At 46.0% G+C, this 16,626-nt stretch overlaps 1 protein-coding gene across 3 annotated transcripts; it reads right to left on the bottom strand.

Moving 5' to 3' along the window:
• Nucleotides 1-2,932: 2,932 nt before the first annotated feature.
• UTS2B (urotensin 2B) lies at nt 2,933-11,648 on the bottom strand. Of its 3 annotated transcripts, none has more exons than XM_072868471.1 (5): nt 11,495-11,648; nt 9,169-9,270; nt 6,142-6,179; nt 4,701-4,794; nt 2,933-2,958 (listed from the first exon to the last, which is right to left on the bottom strand). In XM_072868471.1, the coding sequence occupies exons 1-5, from the start codon at nt 11,646-11,648 to the stop codon at nt 2,933-2,935; spliced, it is 414 nt and encodes a 137-aa protein (XP_072724572.1). The 3 variants fall into 3 exon arrangements, with proteins under 3 accessions (XP_072724572.1, XP_072724573.1, XP_072724574.1); XM_072868472.1 differs by having other exon boundaries at nt 11,525-11,648; XM_072868473.1 differs by having other exon boundaries at nt 4,704-4,794; nt 11,525-11,648.
• Between the last annotated feature and the right edge of the window lie 4,978 nt (nt 11,649-16,626).

Below are 16,626 nucleotides of genomic sequence, written 5' to 3'. Positions count from 1 at the left end.
AGCCTGTAAGTTGTGTGCAGAAATGCCCTCCATCTGAAGGGTGATGTGAAAGCAACTAGGACAGAGGTGTCTCTGGTGGTGTTGCTCGGAACTGGGAGCTGGAAGCTTCGGTCCTGCTCTTGGCTCCCACCTCACTGCGTGGATTACTTGGGAGAAAGCAACAGCCTTTCTGTTTCTCTGCCCCATCCACCACAGAGCACACTGAGACCTCCTGTGGCTCAAAAAGCACTCTTCAAAATCCATAAATTGGCAGGTTTAAAACTGGCTGTTTAAAATATGATGATGTCTGAAAGGCTGAACACCACAATTTTTTTTCGTAGAAAATATTGGATAGCTTCAGTCATTCTGCATAGCACGGATGTCAACAAATGTGAAATGAGGATACACTGCAGCATCCTTTGCACGCTAGATTTGCCCTGTGCTGTCTGTTCGCAAATCCATTCAGATGCCTGTGCAGATTTTCTGCTAATAAATCAACATGGTCTACTAGAATGTCTAAGGGAAATCCCTTTAATTATTGCCTGTGGGTCATTAACTTTAGCAAGAGTGACTGCCCAAGCATAGGTAAGGTGTGAGCAGCCACGATGTGGAGGTGGCACCTGAGGAAGACTTTCTGTTCTGCTTGTTTAGGAGAAAGAACAGGACCCCCACAGTGACATGTTGAGGGTGGGCCTAAGGAGAGCATCACCGCCTTTGCTTCGAATTAGTAAATGAATTGCATTCAACACTTATTCGTCACTCCAGCAGAAGCAGCTAACACAGCAGCATATAGTGCCTGTGAGGAAATAGTGGGATAGTTTGGGTACCAGGAGCACTTAAATAACTGCGCTGATAGGATGTAGCACACCATGTGGACTGCAAATCACTACTAAGCAACATGGTGCATTGCACTCCAGGGAATTCCTGTGCCTAGGATCAGAGCAAGTTGTTAAATAGCCACAGACGCTGTATTCCTTTTCCTGACTTGCTGATGAGTTGTCACACCAGGTTGGGAAGCCATGGCTACAGCTAGCAGGTAACAGATGGAGCCTGCTGCTCCAGCCTTTCGTTGCACTGGGATTTCCTGCAAGCATCTGAAAGCATCCTGAAAGCATCCTGAAAGCATTTGAGCTGAACACCAGCTTGGGGCAGTCAGTGCAGCTCTTGTAATACACCCCCCTTTCAGCTGGAGCACCAAACTCTTAAAGAAAGACCTTTCTCTTGGCAATAGGCTATAATTTTTTCCTGGATTTGGTGCTGTTGTGAGGGTATGTGAAAGTATGCTCCCACATACCTTTTCACTTGCACAAAAGCAACAGAAAATGGGAAATGCGTTCTGAATCACTACCAAGGAAATAACAAAGAATTAATGTTAACAGCAAAGTGTATTTTGCATGTCATTAGACCTCCCTTATATAATCAAGCTGGTTTTATTCCATAGATGCCGGCTTTGGACTGTAATAGGATTAATAGGTCTCCTGTTAATGAAGTACATACAAGGTACTGCTGTGGTAAGCATGCGCTTCTTGCCAGAGCCCAAGGCAATGAGTGTAGCGTGGTAATTACAGCTTTTGGAGAGGTAAAGTTTTGAAGAATATGTAGTATGCAAGCTACAGTTAAATAGCATGGCTCGACAGGGCTGGAGAGACAGTTCAATTCTAGTCAAAATTGGTCCATACATTCACAGTGGCTACCAGATTCTGCTCTCATTTACACTGTTGGAAACCTCAAAGTGAATATCAGGATTTATTCTGAATTTACACCTTTGGGAACATGGTCCTTTGTTTTTGCAAATATACATGGATAACATGGATACAAATATACATGGATATACATGTATACAAATATACATGGATATACATGGATACAAATATACATGGATAACATGACTTAAGATGAATATATGTAGGAACCACTAATGGATTGTGATCTCTTCCTTTTGGACAGGGGCAGACATAATTCTGCGGTAGAAAAAGCCAGCTAGCATCTGCACTGACCAGCCAGATGAGCCAAAAATCTCTGCTCAAAACATCTCTTTGAGGTGAGCAGGTAGAAATCAGTGGGTCTGGTCCAGTCCTATGAGGACAGCAGCCCACACATATCCATGAGGAAGACCCAACTCTCATTCCCAATTCTGGTCAAAAGGAAGGCTCTCTTCCTCGGGCACATTAAAACAGGCCAGTGTTGCTATACCTAGGTGTTTAATGGGAGCTTTTTTCCCATTGTAAACTTCACATGAACCATTAAGGTAACAAGAGCCTACATCAAGGGAAATGTGCTGCCCGTTGGGCCTCTGCAGGAGGTGAGAAAGGAAACAGCACGTGCCTCTGTGCAACAGAAAATCTTTATTGGAATGATATCCAAAGGATCCAGACTTCTGTGCCTGTCCTCCCCCAAACCTACTGTGTACGCTGACAGGACACAATGAGGAATGGCTCTGGCTCAGCAAGCCGAGGCAGGCAGCCCTGAGCCCTTCACATTACACTCGGTCTGCTTTCCTGTCCCAACAGCGGGTGTTAGGTCATCACAGACCTGCTCGTAGGAGGCGACGGGAAGCCCAGACACCACTGTGAGCAATGTCTGCAGATGTGGGCAGAGGCCCAAGCTCAGGGGAACTGAGTTAGTGTTTGGTGCCTCGGGGCAGCTGGTGAGAAGGGGAGGAGTGTACAGTGGCAGCAGACTGAATGGCACACACAGGACAGCAAAGAAAGTTGGGAAGCATCTTCCAAGTAGAAGATTGTGGTAGGTTAAACCTGGAAGGAGGGAACAGTGGAGAGTGGTAGTGGGCTACCAGCTCCTGTCACAGTCCCTGTTAGACTTGGCTGTGGTGTGGTCATGAAGTGCATCCAAGTTAGCAGCATGATGAGAGAACAGAATGAACTCTTAACACATTAATACCCAGCAAGGCAGTTTGGGGAAGGGCTCATCTTCATCCTCCAGTCCTGGCAAGCCTTCAGATGCAGTATTTCCAAAAGCAGGCTGGGAAGGGATACAAGAGAAGGGTGTTAGCATCCAAGAGACTTTTTCCAGCTTCCCACTCTGGCCCTGGGGTGGATTTCAAAAGCCCCATGGCTTGAGAGAGTTGGGGTGTGAAGCCAGCATTGTGGTTTCTGGGCACATCTCAATAACCAGCTTTGAGTTCATGTAACACTTTTAGAAGGTGTTTCTTTTAGCTGCTTATAGTGTAAATAAGGGGTCTAAAACTTGTTTCCGTGTTGCTTGATTTATAAGGGTTTGCTTTTCCTTTTGCTCTACTTCAGCAATATCAGGAATCAGCTTTTTCTTTCCTGTCGACTGGCCAGCAGTTTTGCTGCCTCAGAGGTGTGTGCAGGGTTTTTCACCTGTGGCTGACAGGAAGAGCAGGATACTGACTTGGAGAGACTGGATCTGGTCCTTACAATTTTTTTTTAAAACCAGTCACTCTATCACTCTGCTGCTAACTGTCCTCCAAACAACATTGATCTCTATGGGATCTTCTAAGAAGACTAGATTAGGGAAGGATGAACATTTTGGTGTTGGAAAAACTAGCTGTATCACCAGCATGCCCTGTTCTTTGAATCCTGTGCTAGTCTTCTATTGTCAAGTATGAGAAGAGATTTCTACCTGGTTTTTGAAAGCAGGATCTTGGGAGAAGTCTTCTACTAATCAGCAGTGCTCATGCTGAGACACGAGCTCCTCCCAGACTGGAAGGACTTTAGATGAAGGCAGAGATTCTCTGCTTTAATTTCTGGCAGAATCTGATTTAAACCTGGCAGAGGGAAGTAGTTTTATTTACATTTGAACCTTCCAGACTGGTGGGGGCATGAATTAGATTAGCCAAATTAATGACAGCCTCCAGGGTTGCTTATAAATTGCAGATTGTCTAAGGATCACCTAAGCACTTAAGCAAGCCTTGCACAAAGGGATTTTGTCTTGGCTGTCTGGCAGGTTGTCAGCTTGCACATGCACAGAGCATGTGGGGTAAGGGCAGAATGAGCTCTTTTGTTTTTAGGCCAGATCTGTCATCAGTGACTTCTGGTTTACAGCTGCCACTGCTTTGTGGAGGAATCCACTGAAAGCCAGCATGAACAGCATTGTCCATGTGCTTGTCAGGGGCAGCCTTGCAGGAGCACTGGTGCAGTATGCTCACTGCATACAGACTGGACAAAGCTTGGAGACCAACTCGGGGACCTACCAGATCTTAGTTCCTTGCATTCTTGGTTGGTTTCCACATCCTTTTTAGCTGCTTTTCAGCAGCACAAACAAGTGCTCCTTTTTTCTCTGTAGGGAGGCAGTGACCTTGGCAGAGGGGAATGCATGCAGTCCACATGCCTCATTATGCCTTCATCACTAGCTTTGTGCCCAGAGCAAAGCAACAGGCGCACTGCAGGGACGTGTTCATACAGAACTCACCCCCTCCAGGACAGGCACTCATTGCTCATATAACCCCATGTTCCTCTGTGAAAAGAGGGATGCAACACTGACTGCCTCCAGAGAGGTCTTGGGTGTGCAGACCCAGTGTATCTGCCCTGCCAGCAGGCAGGGTTGGGTACACAGTCCTTCTCACCAGCTGCTAAACCAGCCAGCCATTAACAAGAGAGGGCCAGGACTGCTAGAAAAGCTGCCAACCTGGTTTTCAGCATATTTGGGGCATGTTTACTGTCACTGTCTTTGTTGCAGAAAGGAAGCCCTGGAGATGAGAGCTGGACAGGACGGCTGCAGGGCTCTAACCCAAAACCTACCGCGCTTTTTGGGCTGGGATGCTGAGAGACTTTCCAAGGCATAGGCCACCTCTGACCCTTCCTCAGTTGAGAGCTGATCCTTCAACTTCTCCAGCTGTTTAAAAACAAACAGAGCAGTAAACAAATGCCCCATGATGAGGAGCTCTGCAGCGTGCTGGCAAGCGCAGGGCGGCCCACAGGCAGGAGGTACAGGCAGCCTGGCTGACAGCATCACTGGGGAGGACAGGGTCTTCCCTAGAGCAGGACCATTCCAGGAGGATCTGCCTTTGGAGCACTCATTCCTCCTCATGTCCTCCTCTGTTAAGCTGCTTGTTTGGTGGCAGCAGTGTAGGCACTATCTGCTCTTTCCCCACACCCCAGGGTGCAAACCCCTGTGGAGAGGAGGCTGTGTAGAAGGACATTGCACCACTAAGAGTCAAGTCAGTGCTGGGGCAGGAGGTGTCTGGGCATCCACCCACTGCAGCAGAGAGCATTGCTTCTCCATTGCTCTGGGCTGTCCCTCCCTTCCCCCCAGCTCTTGCTAACTTCTCTTGATTATAACATGAAAAGTCCATGGTATTTCTTCTCCATCTGTAGCTACAGAAACATCTATGGCCATGATCCAGTCTTCTGCTCTGGCAGTGTTGCTCCCAGGAAGCCAGAGCTTACTGTCCCTCAGCTCTGGAGTGAGGGGCTGGGGTAGGAGCTGGCAGCCTCCTGTCTGGCATGCTGCACTGTGGTTTTTCAGTCTGAAGTGAAAAGTGCCGAGTGGAACCCAGCAGGACCTCCAGGATCCGTGCCAACAGCTGGACCTGGCCTGAGAAAGGGTAAAAAGGGCTTCCACTGCTTTCGGGCTTTGGGACACAGTGGGAGCTGTGTCAAGGTTGCTGCACACCTTTCCCTGGTCCTGGAAACACGGCGTAGGATGGGGCTTCCTCTTGCTATCTCTGTGTGCACTCTGCACAGCACAGCAGGATGACCCTGGGTAGGTCCTCCCTTACTAGTAAAGAGCCCAGAAAAAAATTGGTCTGGATTAGGTGTGCAGTGGCTATCCCTCTAACTTCAACCCGTTATCAGATGCAGCCAGCTGATGCAATGCCTAGGAAGGCAGCAAGACCTCCCCTTCTCCCTCCCTTTTCTTCCATGGTGATTTTCTTTGGCATCTATTTTTTTCCTGGCTTAGCCTTCGCTGACCTTTCACTGGTGGCAGAGGCAAGAGCTGCCTCAGCCTTTATTGCACTAGTCTATAGCCTTGCTCTCTTTTTACCTTTTCCAGCTTGCGCAGCTATTTAGCCCAAGTTCTGCTTTTCCCTTTGTGTAATACATGCTTACATTATAGCAGCAGAATGAAGAGCAGCAGGATGTAAAGATAGAAGAATAGGGCATAAAGACAATATGCACAGTTGTTTAGCTATTCATGCAACAGTATGCATATATGTGTCTGTGCATTTGCTCCTCTCACCTGTTCAAGCTCTTCAAATTTCTTTGCCAGCTCCCAGTCTGCAAGAAGGGAGAGAGTAACATCAGTATCTGCACTGCTTCCCAAGCTCAAATCCCAAACAGTTTCTTCATTTAACCTCTTCAGTGGTTGACAAAAAAAGACCTAGTTATCATTTATTTCCTGACAGTGATCTCCAAATCTATGGTAGCAGAAACAGTGACAGAAAAGCAGGCTTTCTCTTCTGAATTCTATGGGACTTTACCCTAATTCTCCATTACGAGGGAGGCTTCTTTATCGTTCACCATGCTCTAGGGGGATTGGCCCAACAAGGTGACGTACTGTGTGATACCAACTCAGGTGAACCTCTTTGCTGCTTTTTAATTTTCATCCTGATAACAGAAAATCCCTAATGCTGGCTTTTCTGTCACTGGCCTTTCATATGCACTACCATTGCTTCCTTTAAGGCTTGTTTACCCTCACATCACCCATGCAGGCAGAAGTCAGAAGACACAGATTTAGCCTAGCTTATTGCTCAGTAAGTCAGCAAACACCAGGGCTGGCAGAGTGGAGCAACAGGAAAAGTAACATAGCAGTGAGTGCATGGGTTTCGCACTTCTGAATGTTAGGGGAGCACAGGGACCTGGGGACCAGCTTCATAGATCAGGCTTAGAGATCTCAAGGCTGAGCATTACTGTACTAGACTGTCAAAAAATTATGCAGATGGATGAATGAGCTGCACTGAGATATCCCATCCAGGAGAAGGGGAAATGAACGGGATCTAAAGCCTCCAGCTGAATTGGGAAGGGCCTGGACTAGCAATAGGGAAAGCTGCAGGAAGGGATGGGGGATTTCAATCTCACTTCTCTTGAGGACTGAGGTACCTTATTCTGGACTCAAACTAATGTCAAAAACAGTTAATTTTTTTTAATAAGATAGCTGAAACAATGGAAAGCACCATGAAAAAACGAGCTCAGTCAAAGCTGAGTGACTGGACTATAGCAGTTCTCCTGGGAGTGAAACACAAAGCAATCAGCTGGTTCTAAGTGCCAGTTTGGGAAAAAAATGTACTAAAATAAGCAGAAGAGCCAGGAAAGAGCTAAAGAATGTCTCTGCTGGGCCCCACAAGAAATCCAAAAGCCAGCCCTGGAGCTGCCTCCTTTGTCTGCTCCTAATGTGGCAGCAGGCATTGGTCTGCATCTCCAAGGGGATTTAGGACATAATTCCCCCTGATTTCAGATAAGACTTCAGCACACAGACACATTGCCAGACTTGGGCTTTTTTTTTAAACATTTGAAACTGAACAGGAGAGTGCCAAGAAAGAGCTGACTGCCTTCTCAGTTTCTCCTTCAAGAAGGAAACAATTCGATTGAAAAACCCTGAATATTTTCTGACAGATATTCATCCAACAGAAAAAGCAGCAGTTCCTAAGCAGATCCATTACATCAGGGCTCGGTTTGAGAGACGGTCTGGGGATGGGCTGGGAGTCAGGAGGTGAGGGCTCCGTTCCTGGCACTGCCAGCAATGACCTCAGGCAGATTCCTCTTAAGCAAGTTTTTACATATCCATAAGGTAGGGACAGCCAGGCCTGCATATCTACAAGTGAAAAGTGCCACCTAAGCTATTATTATTATTATTATTATTATTATTATTATTATTATTATTATTATTATTCACATTTTTACCTCTTTCAGAGTTTCAAGTGCCTATTTTGGCTCAACTTTACACAAACTGTAAGCTTGGCCAATGACTGCTATGAATAGAAAATGAACAGCGGTCGAAATTTGGAACAGATTATCTCAGGCAGGAGGAAGGAAGTTAATTTATGGATGAAGCCTTGAGAAACTGCCTGCTGTAAATCCTCTGTCTGTGCTCTGCTCAGAGATTCATTATATTCAATTGTCTGGCATAAAATGCAGCCTTTCCTCTAGGAATAATAAGTGCAATAATCCATAAACCAATCATAAAAATGTTATTTCTTGAATACATCCCCTTTGCAAGAAGAATGCTTTTGTTAGTATAAGGACTTGATTTATTTGTGTTTATTTATTTGTCCCAGGATTGTTTAACCACTGCCTCACTGCGTTAACAAGGGGCTTGGGAAGAGAACTGAGTGATTTTGACAAATGGATTTTCATTACAAAATTTTTGCTGGGCCCTGTTCTTGGCTGTTTTCATAGGGAAGGGCAGCTTCCTGCTCTGAGACCACCACATACGGCCCAAACCCTCCCCTGGCTGCGGTGGTCGTGGGAATAGCTGACCCCTGTAATCCATATGGCGCTTGTCATTGCTGTGCATAGTGGAAAGCCCAAGTTTCTCTTCAGCAGGGCTGAGTTTAGAGGCTGTCGCAACATGCGGGTGGCTTTATAAATTTGGTGCCTGTTCACAGAGCATGGACAGGAAAAGCCTCCACGTGGCCCGTCTTTGGCCTCTCCACTGTGTGGGAAAAGCCTGTTGTCTCAAGCTCTTGCAGCAGTAGCAGAGGCTCAGGCTCAGACGGGAGGTCCCAATACTTTTGTCCCAGCCTACACCTGACCCCAAGGGATCTCAGCCGTATGCTCTCTGCAAAATCTTGACACTGCCCCACTGCCCTGTGTGCTCACAAGATGCTGCTGGTTTTAGCATGCCAGCAAAACACTGAGCTGTATCTCAAAGCACATGGGGCTGTATGGGGTGTGGGGGGAGAGGTGACTCCCAAGGCTGGCCCATGCCCCAGGCATAGTAGTCTAGTAGGATAGCAGGGGCACTGGGACTCAGCAGCATCTCTTCTTGTTATGAGTTGTGTACACACACATATGCTCCCTTGGCAGCTCAGTGTTGAGTGTCTGAGGATCTAGGGTGTGTGGTTTTGGGCAGTTTTACAACGCATTGCAAAAGCAGGTCCAGGAGTCCCATGATGCAGAACACCTGACATTAATCACATGTAGGCACCATGCTGGGTGCTTCTACTTCGTGAGCAGTCGGTATTTCTGAGGAACCTGAGGAGCAGGTTGCTTACATTCATGCAAACACAGATTCAAGAAGCTGAGATCTCCCATCCCCTTCGCTTACCAATATTTTCTGGTCTCCGCCATGCAAGCTTCTTATTAAGAAGCAGAGTCAGCAGGGTGTCCTCGTGATTTGTGTCTCCTCTCTCCGGAAGCACTCGGTTCTCTGCAGCACATAAAACATACCTTTCTTGATCTCTAACAACAAAAAGGATGGAACCTCTAGCCCCTGACATTAAAACAAAAATTAAGAAGGCTAAGAAGTGGAAAGAAAATGTCTCCTGTCAGCACTTTGTCAGGGTGGAAGAAGCTCGGGGGAAAAGGGAGATGTTTGAGCACAGAACAAAATGTCCAGGCAGTGAGGGCTGCGCAGTGAAAGGGTGCAGGATGGAGGAGCCTTCCCTGCCAGCTCCGGGCTGCTGGCCAGCCTCACTGCAGCCTCAACAGCATGGCTGGCTGCAGAAGGCTGGAGACATCACCTTGATTTAGACAGTCTCAGCCTCTTCTGCAAGGTGGGTGTAGTGGATGCCTCTGCAAAGCCAGACAGCAACCCACAAGAGCCTCTCTTCTCAAAACTGCCCCTCACCCCATCCATCTTCCCAGGGCCAATGGAGGTGGGAACTTGCTCCTCATGAGGGCTGACATGGGGGTACCATAGCTGAAAAGCCCTACAGCCCTGCAGTCTATTCTTGCGCTCACTCAGCCTTGGGGCTGCTCAATCTGATTGCCAGTGGTATTAAAGGATTCTTCCTGAACAGAGCCAAAGTGTGGAGGAGTTTAAAGCAAGCCTCTTTATCCCCAAGGAAGCCTCTTACAGTAGCTGTAGGCCATGCAGAATTTTTCTGTTTTCCAGGAAAAAACTCCCCAAGCTGCAGTCCTAAAGCAGTTTGGGCCTCTCTATGAGGCCCCTTTAGGCAGCTTGCTCAGTGGTTTTGCTTTAGTGGTTGTGGCTATGCCCTCAAATGAATGGTTGTGAAGCTCAAGGGTTCAGCAGAAACCAATGGACACAGGGGATGGGACTAATCAGAGCCCTGAAGGCTCTGAGACCCTCCCAGCTCTCCTGAACAGATTTCCAGGATCATCTGAAACTTGAATGTTGCATTCATTTTTGAGAATGACAGAATGGGAGCCAGACTTTACAAAGAGAATGGCCATTCCCTAAAATCTTTGGTCTGAACACCCCTGCTCCACACCCAGACCCTGAAAAGCCCTGGAAGATGCCTACAGAATCCATGGAAAAAGCAAAGAAATTATGCAGAAATGCTTATTTTCTCTTCTTCCAGTATCTTTAGTACTTCTGCTCACTCCCTTCAAGGAGGTGGGAAAGGAGAAAACGGTCTCGTATAGCCATCAGCCCTACTTAGTTGTGATGGGATGAATGCAATTATTTTTTATACACGAGACAAAACATTGTACCAGATGAGCCTCAAGGATGCTCAAGAGTATGTGGGAATCAGCTCCATTAGCCAAAGTCACATAAATCTGCAGAAGCAGAGGGGCCCTGGCCAAAGTGATGCTCCAAGTATTTGGCCAGACTCAACCCTGCCTCACACTGCGGCTGAAGCCACTGGTCCTGATTGTGATCTCTGGAAATAAACCCGAGGGACTTAGCAGAGCTACACACTGTGTAAAACTTGCAGTTAGCGTGGAGTGCTATAAACCTCGTTCCTAAGTCTGAAAGACAGTTATGATATTAAAATAGCTACTTTTAGTAATTTGGGGGATTTGCTACAGAAAAAAACCCCTATAAACACTCTAGTAAAAACTAAACAGAAGCAGTATTTAGATAGGGTGGCCTCAGGAATGTTTTGGTTGTCATTACAAAAATAAATAGGTGATATAAGAAGAAAAATAATATGAAAAGCAATGTTATTTTCAAGCCTATATTTAGCTGCTTTTTTTTTTTCTACTGGCAAGTCTCTTTAAGAAAGAAGATTAATGATTGACATTTCCCTGCAGAATAAGTTCAAGCTAAGATTAATTTAAATTATGGGAGAAGAACATATAAAGAAGTTTTGTGAATAAAAAAAGTTCAGCAGCACCCTACTACTGACATTTATGAGCTGTCAAATCTCATATGGTGCATACTGGAATTGCTACTCTCTGATATTTTAATGTTTTTCCTTGGAAATTTTCTTTTGGGAGAAAAAGAGCTACCCTTACCAGATTTCACCAGATCTGATATTTTTACTGATTAGCAGAATGTGTCACACGACCAGCTGCAGACCACAAGGACAGCTTTAGCTCATGCTAATAGGAACAAGTGTCTGGGTAGCACCCATGTTAATTGACTGGTATAGCTCAACGTTCATTTTATTTTCTTTCACGGATAAGCAAATGTTGCATGGCCATGACAAGCAGCAAAGCAAAGCAAAAAGATAACTACTTACCTATGTCATCCAGTCTGTATTCCAGCTTACCTTGTAGTAAAAAAGGCTCTCCATGTGTAGATGGAACATACACAGTCATGGTCAAGATGGCTAGCACTCCAAGGGACAGCTGGACAGACCACATCTTCTCCATGTTCCCACCACCCAAAAGCATTCTTCCTTCAGGCACGGTGGAGGACTTCAATGCAACCCAGTGCCAGATGAGCTCACTTTTAAGAGGCAGTGGATGTGCCGTGATTGCAAATGGCCTTTGGAGGAGGGGAGAAAAATATCTCTTGAGATATAATTCAACCTGTCAATATGATTCACTCCTTTGGGAGTGGACAGAACAACCTAGTAACAGACGTCAGATGGAACCTGTTCAATATATCTCATATCAGACTGATCTAATGAATTCTGATGTTCCCACCGGCATGCACTGTCCACGCACGTCAATATACATTCCATACATACATACATAAAAAATATATTTTTGGGGCTGCTGCTTTAATGGAGTTCAGACATGAGGACTCCCACATTAGCAAGGAAGATTTGTCTAACGTACAAGTTGCCGTATGTCACCAGTTCGGACAGAATCAGGTTAATGGGTTTTTGTAATTTATCATCTCACTTCCTAGTGCCTATATTAATTAATGTGAGATCTAATGAGTGCTGAAGTGGTGGAAAACAGAGGGGGAGAGTTCTTTTCATTTAACTGATTGGAGGATGTTGAGTGTGTCTCGCTCACCGTGACTTACGGCTTTGTCAACGCGAAAGGCATCACACCCTATTTTGGGATTGTGTCTGAGTGGGGGAGTGTAGATTTGGCAGCAGATATGGAATATATCAAGGATGGGCAACTGTCTTCAGTTTTTTCTTGGGGAAAAAAAGAAGTGGAAGGTCAGATGCTCGTTCTGGCTGCACAGCAATATTTCATTAGTTTAGAGCAAAGTATTGAGGCACATTGCATGTATTCCATGTCTTCTCAGGTCATGACTACATCTTGGCTTGGCTTCTATTTGTTGCCTGTCCATCACTATTGATCGGGGACCTGCTGCTAGTTTTCTATATACGACCTCACCAAGAAAAATGTTGTAATAGTAACAGTGCTAAACTTTGTTCTTCACTTCTGCTTCTTCTGCAGAACTGAATCATCTGTACTACACTTTGGCCAAGCTCTGACTTGTACATAACTCCTAGTGACTCACCTCATGTGCTTTTTTGATACCACATCATGCCAGATTACCCAACATAGCTTCATCTGATGGTACCTGCACTTCATCTTAACTAAAAGACAATACCATTTCCATGTTTGGTCTTTTGGCTTCTGGTCCCCAGCTCTCCCTACAACTTGCTGTGCACCTTGCATAGCTATAGGATGACTAGCCTTTTAATATCCCTTTTAATATTTACTTTTTACTAAAAAATGAGGGAGGAGAGGCTCAGATTTTTTTGCAAGAAGTGCCTATGAAAATGAATGTGATGCTTCCATTAAGGAATACTTCTCTACTAAGGAAATATTACAAGATTTTCCCTGCAGATATAATATGTACAAATAAACCAAACTTGTCTTTTCTCTCAGTCTTGTGAACCAGTGATCAAACAGCTGACATACTGCCCTTTTCTTCTTCACAAAGTTCTGTTTGGAGTGAAGGACACCTATGTCCTACAGGGAACACTTTTCCAGCCATCTCTGTCTCCCTAAGCTGCCCATTTCAAACTGGTCGGTAGTGAGCAGTCCCCACAAAGCAGAGGCCATAAGCTGATGAGCACCACCTTGCACAGGAGGCCAGGGTGGACAATAGTAGCTCTGACTCAAAACCATATTCTTAAGGGAAGATCAAGTCCGGTTTTACTTGGTATTAAAGGCCTTTCCAGGTCCCTACTAGCCTGTCCTGAAATCTGTTGTGAAATTGGGTTTGCCTTGATACAGATGGTGGTTTTCCCCATCTCGTCTAAGTCTATAGACTTAGATATCCAGAATCCATAGATCTCTGACTGTTTTTTCCCACCCTTGGCTGTGAGGCATCATGGGCTATTGGCAGGCTCTTTCAGGAAGATGAGCTATTCCCTGGGATTTCCTCTTTCACTGCGGAGGAACTTCAGTTCTGGGTCACTGCGACTGTTCAGCCCTGAAAGCAACTAACATATATAGTGTGCAAGTCCTTTCAAATGAGGGCTGTGGTGAAGGTGAAGGACTGCCATTCCACATTTATATACTAGAAGGAAGATTACTGGATGCTGTGAGCCGGTGGGTGGATAGATGCCTGACAGCTGGTGCCAGACGCTGATGGACTTTTTGCATTTGTTGCCATTATGAGATGGTTGATTTGAAGTGTTGGGCTTCTGTAAGACTCCCACCTGGAAAACTCCTTTGCTTTTAGCCCATTTGTCTGGGTGCTGGAAATACTATTGAATTTTATTGTTCTTACATATTTTATTCTCCATAGAAAAACAACATAGTCTCCATATTCTCCCTATTACTTCACTCAGTGATAATGTCTTCTACATCATGCACTGAGAACTTCTATCTAGAGCTCAGAGATAGTGAGAACATGAAGATGGGAGCTCCATCTCTACCTCCCATAGTCCTAGTCTGTCTGAGCCTCTTCATGTAGAAGTTTCTCTTTTCATAAAGCTATACAGACTTCAGGTAGTCAAACACAATGAAACTGGAAAATTGACAAGGGTGGACAAAACCAACCAATCCAGAGGGCAGGAATGGAGAAGACTTGGCCCAAGCAGCTGAGATGCCACTGAACTCAGCTGTGACAGCTCTGAGTGTGATAGAGATGAGTACATGTGTCATGGCCCTAAGGGTGTTAACAGCCCTGAGCAGCCTCAGCTGGGGCCTCCACCCACCCTCTCTGCGCATAGGCTGGGAAGCCCCATTTAAGCTCAGCCCTGGCCCACATCTGTTTCTGCCTGAGCTATGTTGGAGGAATGCTGGTCTGCAGGTCAGCTATGTCTTTGCCTGCCCATATTGATCTGGGCTGAGACCTGCAGGTTGATGTCCTTACTTGATCTCAGACATGTCCCATCAGTGTGGACCTGTCTGGTGTTCACTGGGCTGTGTTTGATCCTGGTTGCTGTCATTAGGCCTGATTCTGACTAGTGGCTTGACTTCCAGCTTGACCCTGGATCTGCCTCATCATCATGGGCTTCCCTGATCATTCAGACTCTTGACTGAATCTGGCTGCTGTCTCTGGGCCTGCCCTGCTTGCACCCCTTGGGATAGGTCCCTCTCTTGCTGGCAGCATCACTAAACTTGGCTCCCTGTTCCCTAGGGAGCGGCTGGCCTTTGCTGCTCTTGGACATCATCTTCCTCAAAATGTTCAGCTTCTTTCTGTGCATAGACTCTTCTTCTCTGACAGGTAGATTAGTAGATCTTGGAGCAGTGAAGGCTTTCAGGTATGTTATATAGAATCTGAATTTCTCTGAAGTCACTTTAGGCTTTACTGTTGGCTCTAATGAAGCTAGGACTGCCTCTAGAAGAGATGTAGTCCCCAAGTAACCTAACCTTAGTTTAACCTCAAAGCAGTAATGTTTACTGTTTCAGAGTGAGCCTCAGACAAGGGGAATTCAGTATGGGTTTTGGGTGACTTGTAAGATGCAGGAGGCAGTGTTGAGCTGCTGAAGGCAGGAGAACATGAAAGGGCTACTTTCCAGAGCCAGCTTGGAGTGGCAGGTTTCCAGACCACGTTGTATGCTGTACATCTGGGGTTTGGAGAGAGGGAGGCTATTTTTTCTTTTCCAGAGCTTCCTGAGAACATGTGAAAACATCCCATGCATCATGTATTTCAGGTGAGCTTCAACAGCATCCACAGGCTTTGCTGTGGTCTTACGGTCTCTGCTTAATCATAGTTTGCTTGTTCCCAAAGCAAGCAATCTGCTATGGGAACACCTGTCAGGGAAGAGCCTTTACTTAAGGTTGGGAGAAAGGGCATATGAACTGTCCTGCAACCTCTGCACCAAGGATGGGACTTGGCTGCAACCAGGTAGTCTCAGCTGGTGGAGACAGGATCTTATACTGTGTGGTACATATGGGGAGGTTCATGTATCACTGTTTTCTTGCCTAGAGTGTTTCTAAGAATAAGATGAGGGTGGGGAATGGCAAACAAATTTGGAAATGAGGAGGGGACATGCCTTGTAGAGGGAAAGGCAGGGTGGGGGCTTGACAGTCCCAATAAAGCAGGGGAGAAGTTGGTGAGCTTTTAGCAGGCAAGAAAGGGGAGCTGCCCTCACATCAGGGGAGAAGTGATTCTGACACAATGTCAGAAAGGTAGGAGTCCTCTTGCTCCCCATCCTGGGCAGTGACTTAGAGTACCTGCCCATCCCACCATGTGCCTCTATCACCTCTGTCTATTCACATGCCCAACAAACTGTTTCCATCTTCTGTAGCCAAGTCCCTTCTCTTCCATAGCGTCTGCCTTTCTTGCCTGTATCACCGTTGTAGACCTGACACCATTTGTCTCTTCTATCTGCATTCCTATTGCATCTATCTGCTCCTCTGTGTCTCCAACTGTAGGAATCAGAGTAGAAGGTACTGTAAAACCACCCTGTCCTCTTCAGCCTTCATCCCTTACACATTTAATATCTGATTTCTCCTCTGCCTGTGTCACTTCTACCCTGGGGTGAATTTGAGAGAACAAAACCCACTCCAGTCCTGTTATTTAAAGTACCACTGGAAGGTGCTCAGATACTCTGCTGACATGTGGTGCAAAGTCCCTGACAGAGCAGCTTGGCTGCACAGAAAGGAACTAAAATAATATGCATGTAAGCCAGGAGAGCAGCCCCCCTCGCAGCTCCCTGAGAGGAGGGAGTGCATAATGGAGAGGGAGATGTAGTTATAAAATGAGATTCTCTGTTCCTTAGGGGACTGTTAAAACCAGTCAATATTTATGAAGCTTTTAGTCTGACTCATGCAATTTGTTCCCCCTTCTATGTGCTTGTCTTTGGGACTCAGCTGTTGCTTGGCCTGATACTGCCATAAAATTAGATGCTATGGTTTAACTGTCTCCCTGCTTAGACAAAGGAAAGGGAAAGGTCCAAGACAGTGTAAAGCATCTCAAGTTGTCGTCTCACTGCAAGCAACCACGGGAGCACACAGAGGGAAGCATTACGAGCTCCCATCAGATGGGCCTTGTACTAAA

Source organism: Ciconia boyciana, chromosome 7 (assembly GCF_034638445.1).
Source record: "Ciconia boyciana chromosome 7, ASM3463844v1, whole genome shotgun sequence".
Taxonomy (NCBI): Eukaryota; Metazoa; Chordata; class Aves; order Ciconiiformes; family Ciconiidae; genus Ciconia; species Ciconia boyciana.
This window is presented reverse-complemented; position numbering and strand designations above follow the sequence as displayed.

Coding starts and splice junctions, on each gene's coding strand:
- UTS2B (XM_072868471.1), bottom strand. CDS start 11,648: ATGCTTTTGGGTGGTGGGAACATGGAGAAGATGTGGTCTGTCCAGCTG. Junction 9,271..11,494: donor ATACAGACTGGATGACATAG/GTAAGTAGTTAT, acceptor TATGTGCTGCAG/AGAACCGAGTGCTTCCGGAG. Junction 6,180..9,168: donor GCGGAGACCAGAAAATATTG/GTAAGCGAAGGG, acceptor CCCTTCTTGCAG/ACTGGGAGCTGGCAAAGAAA.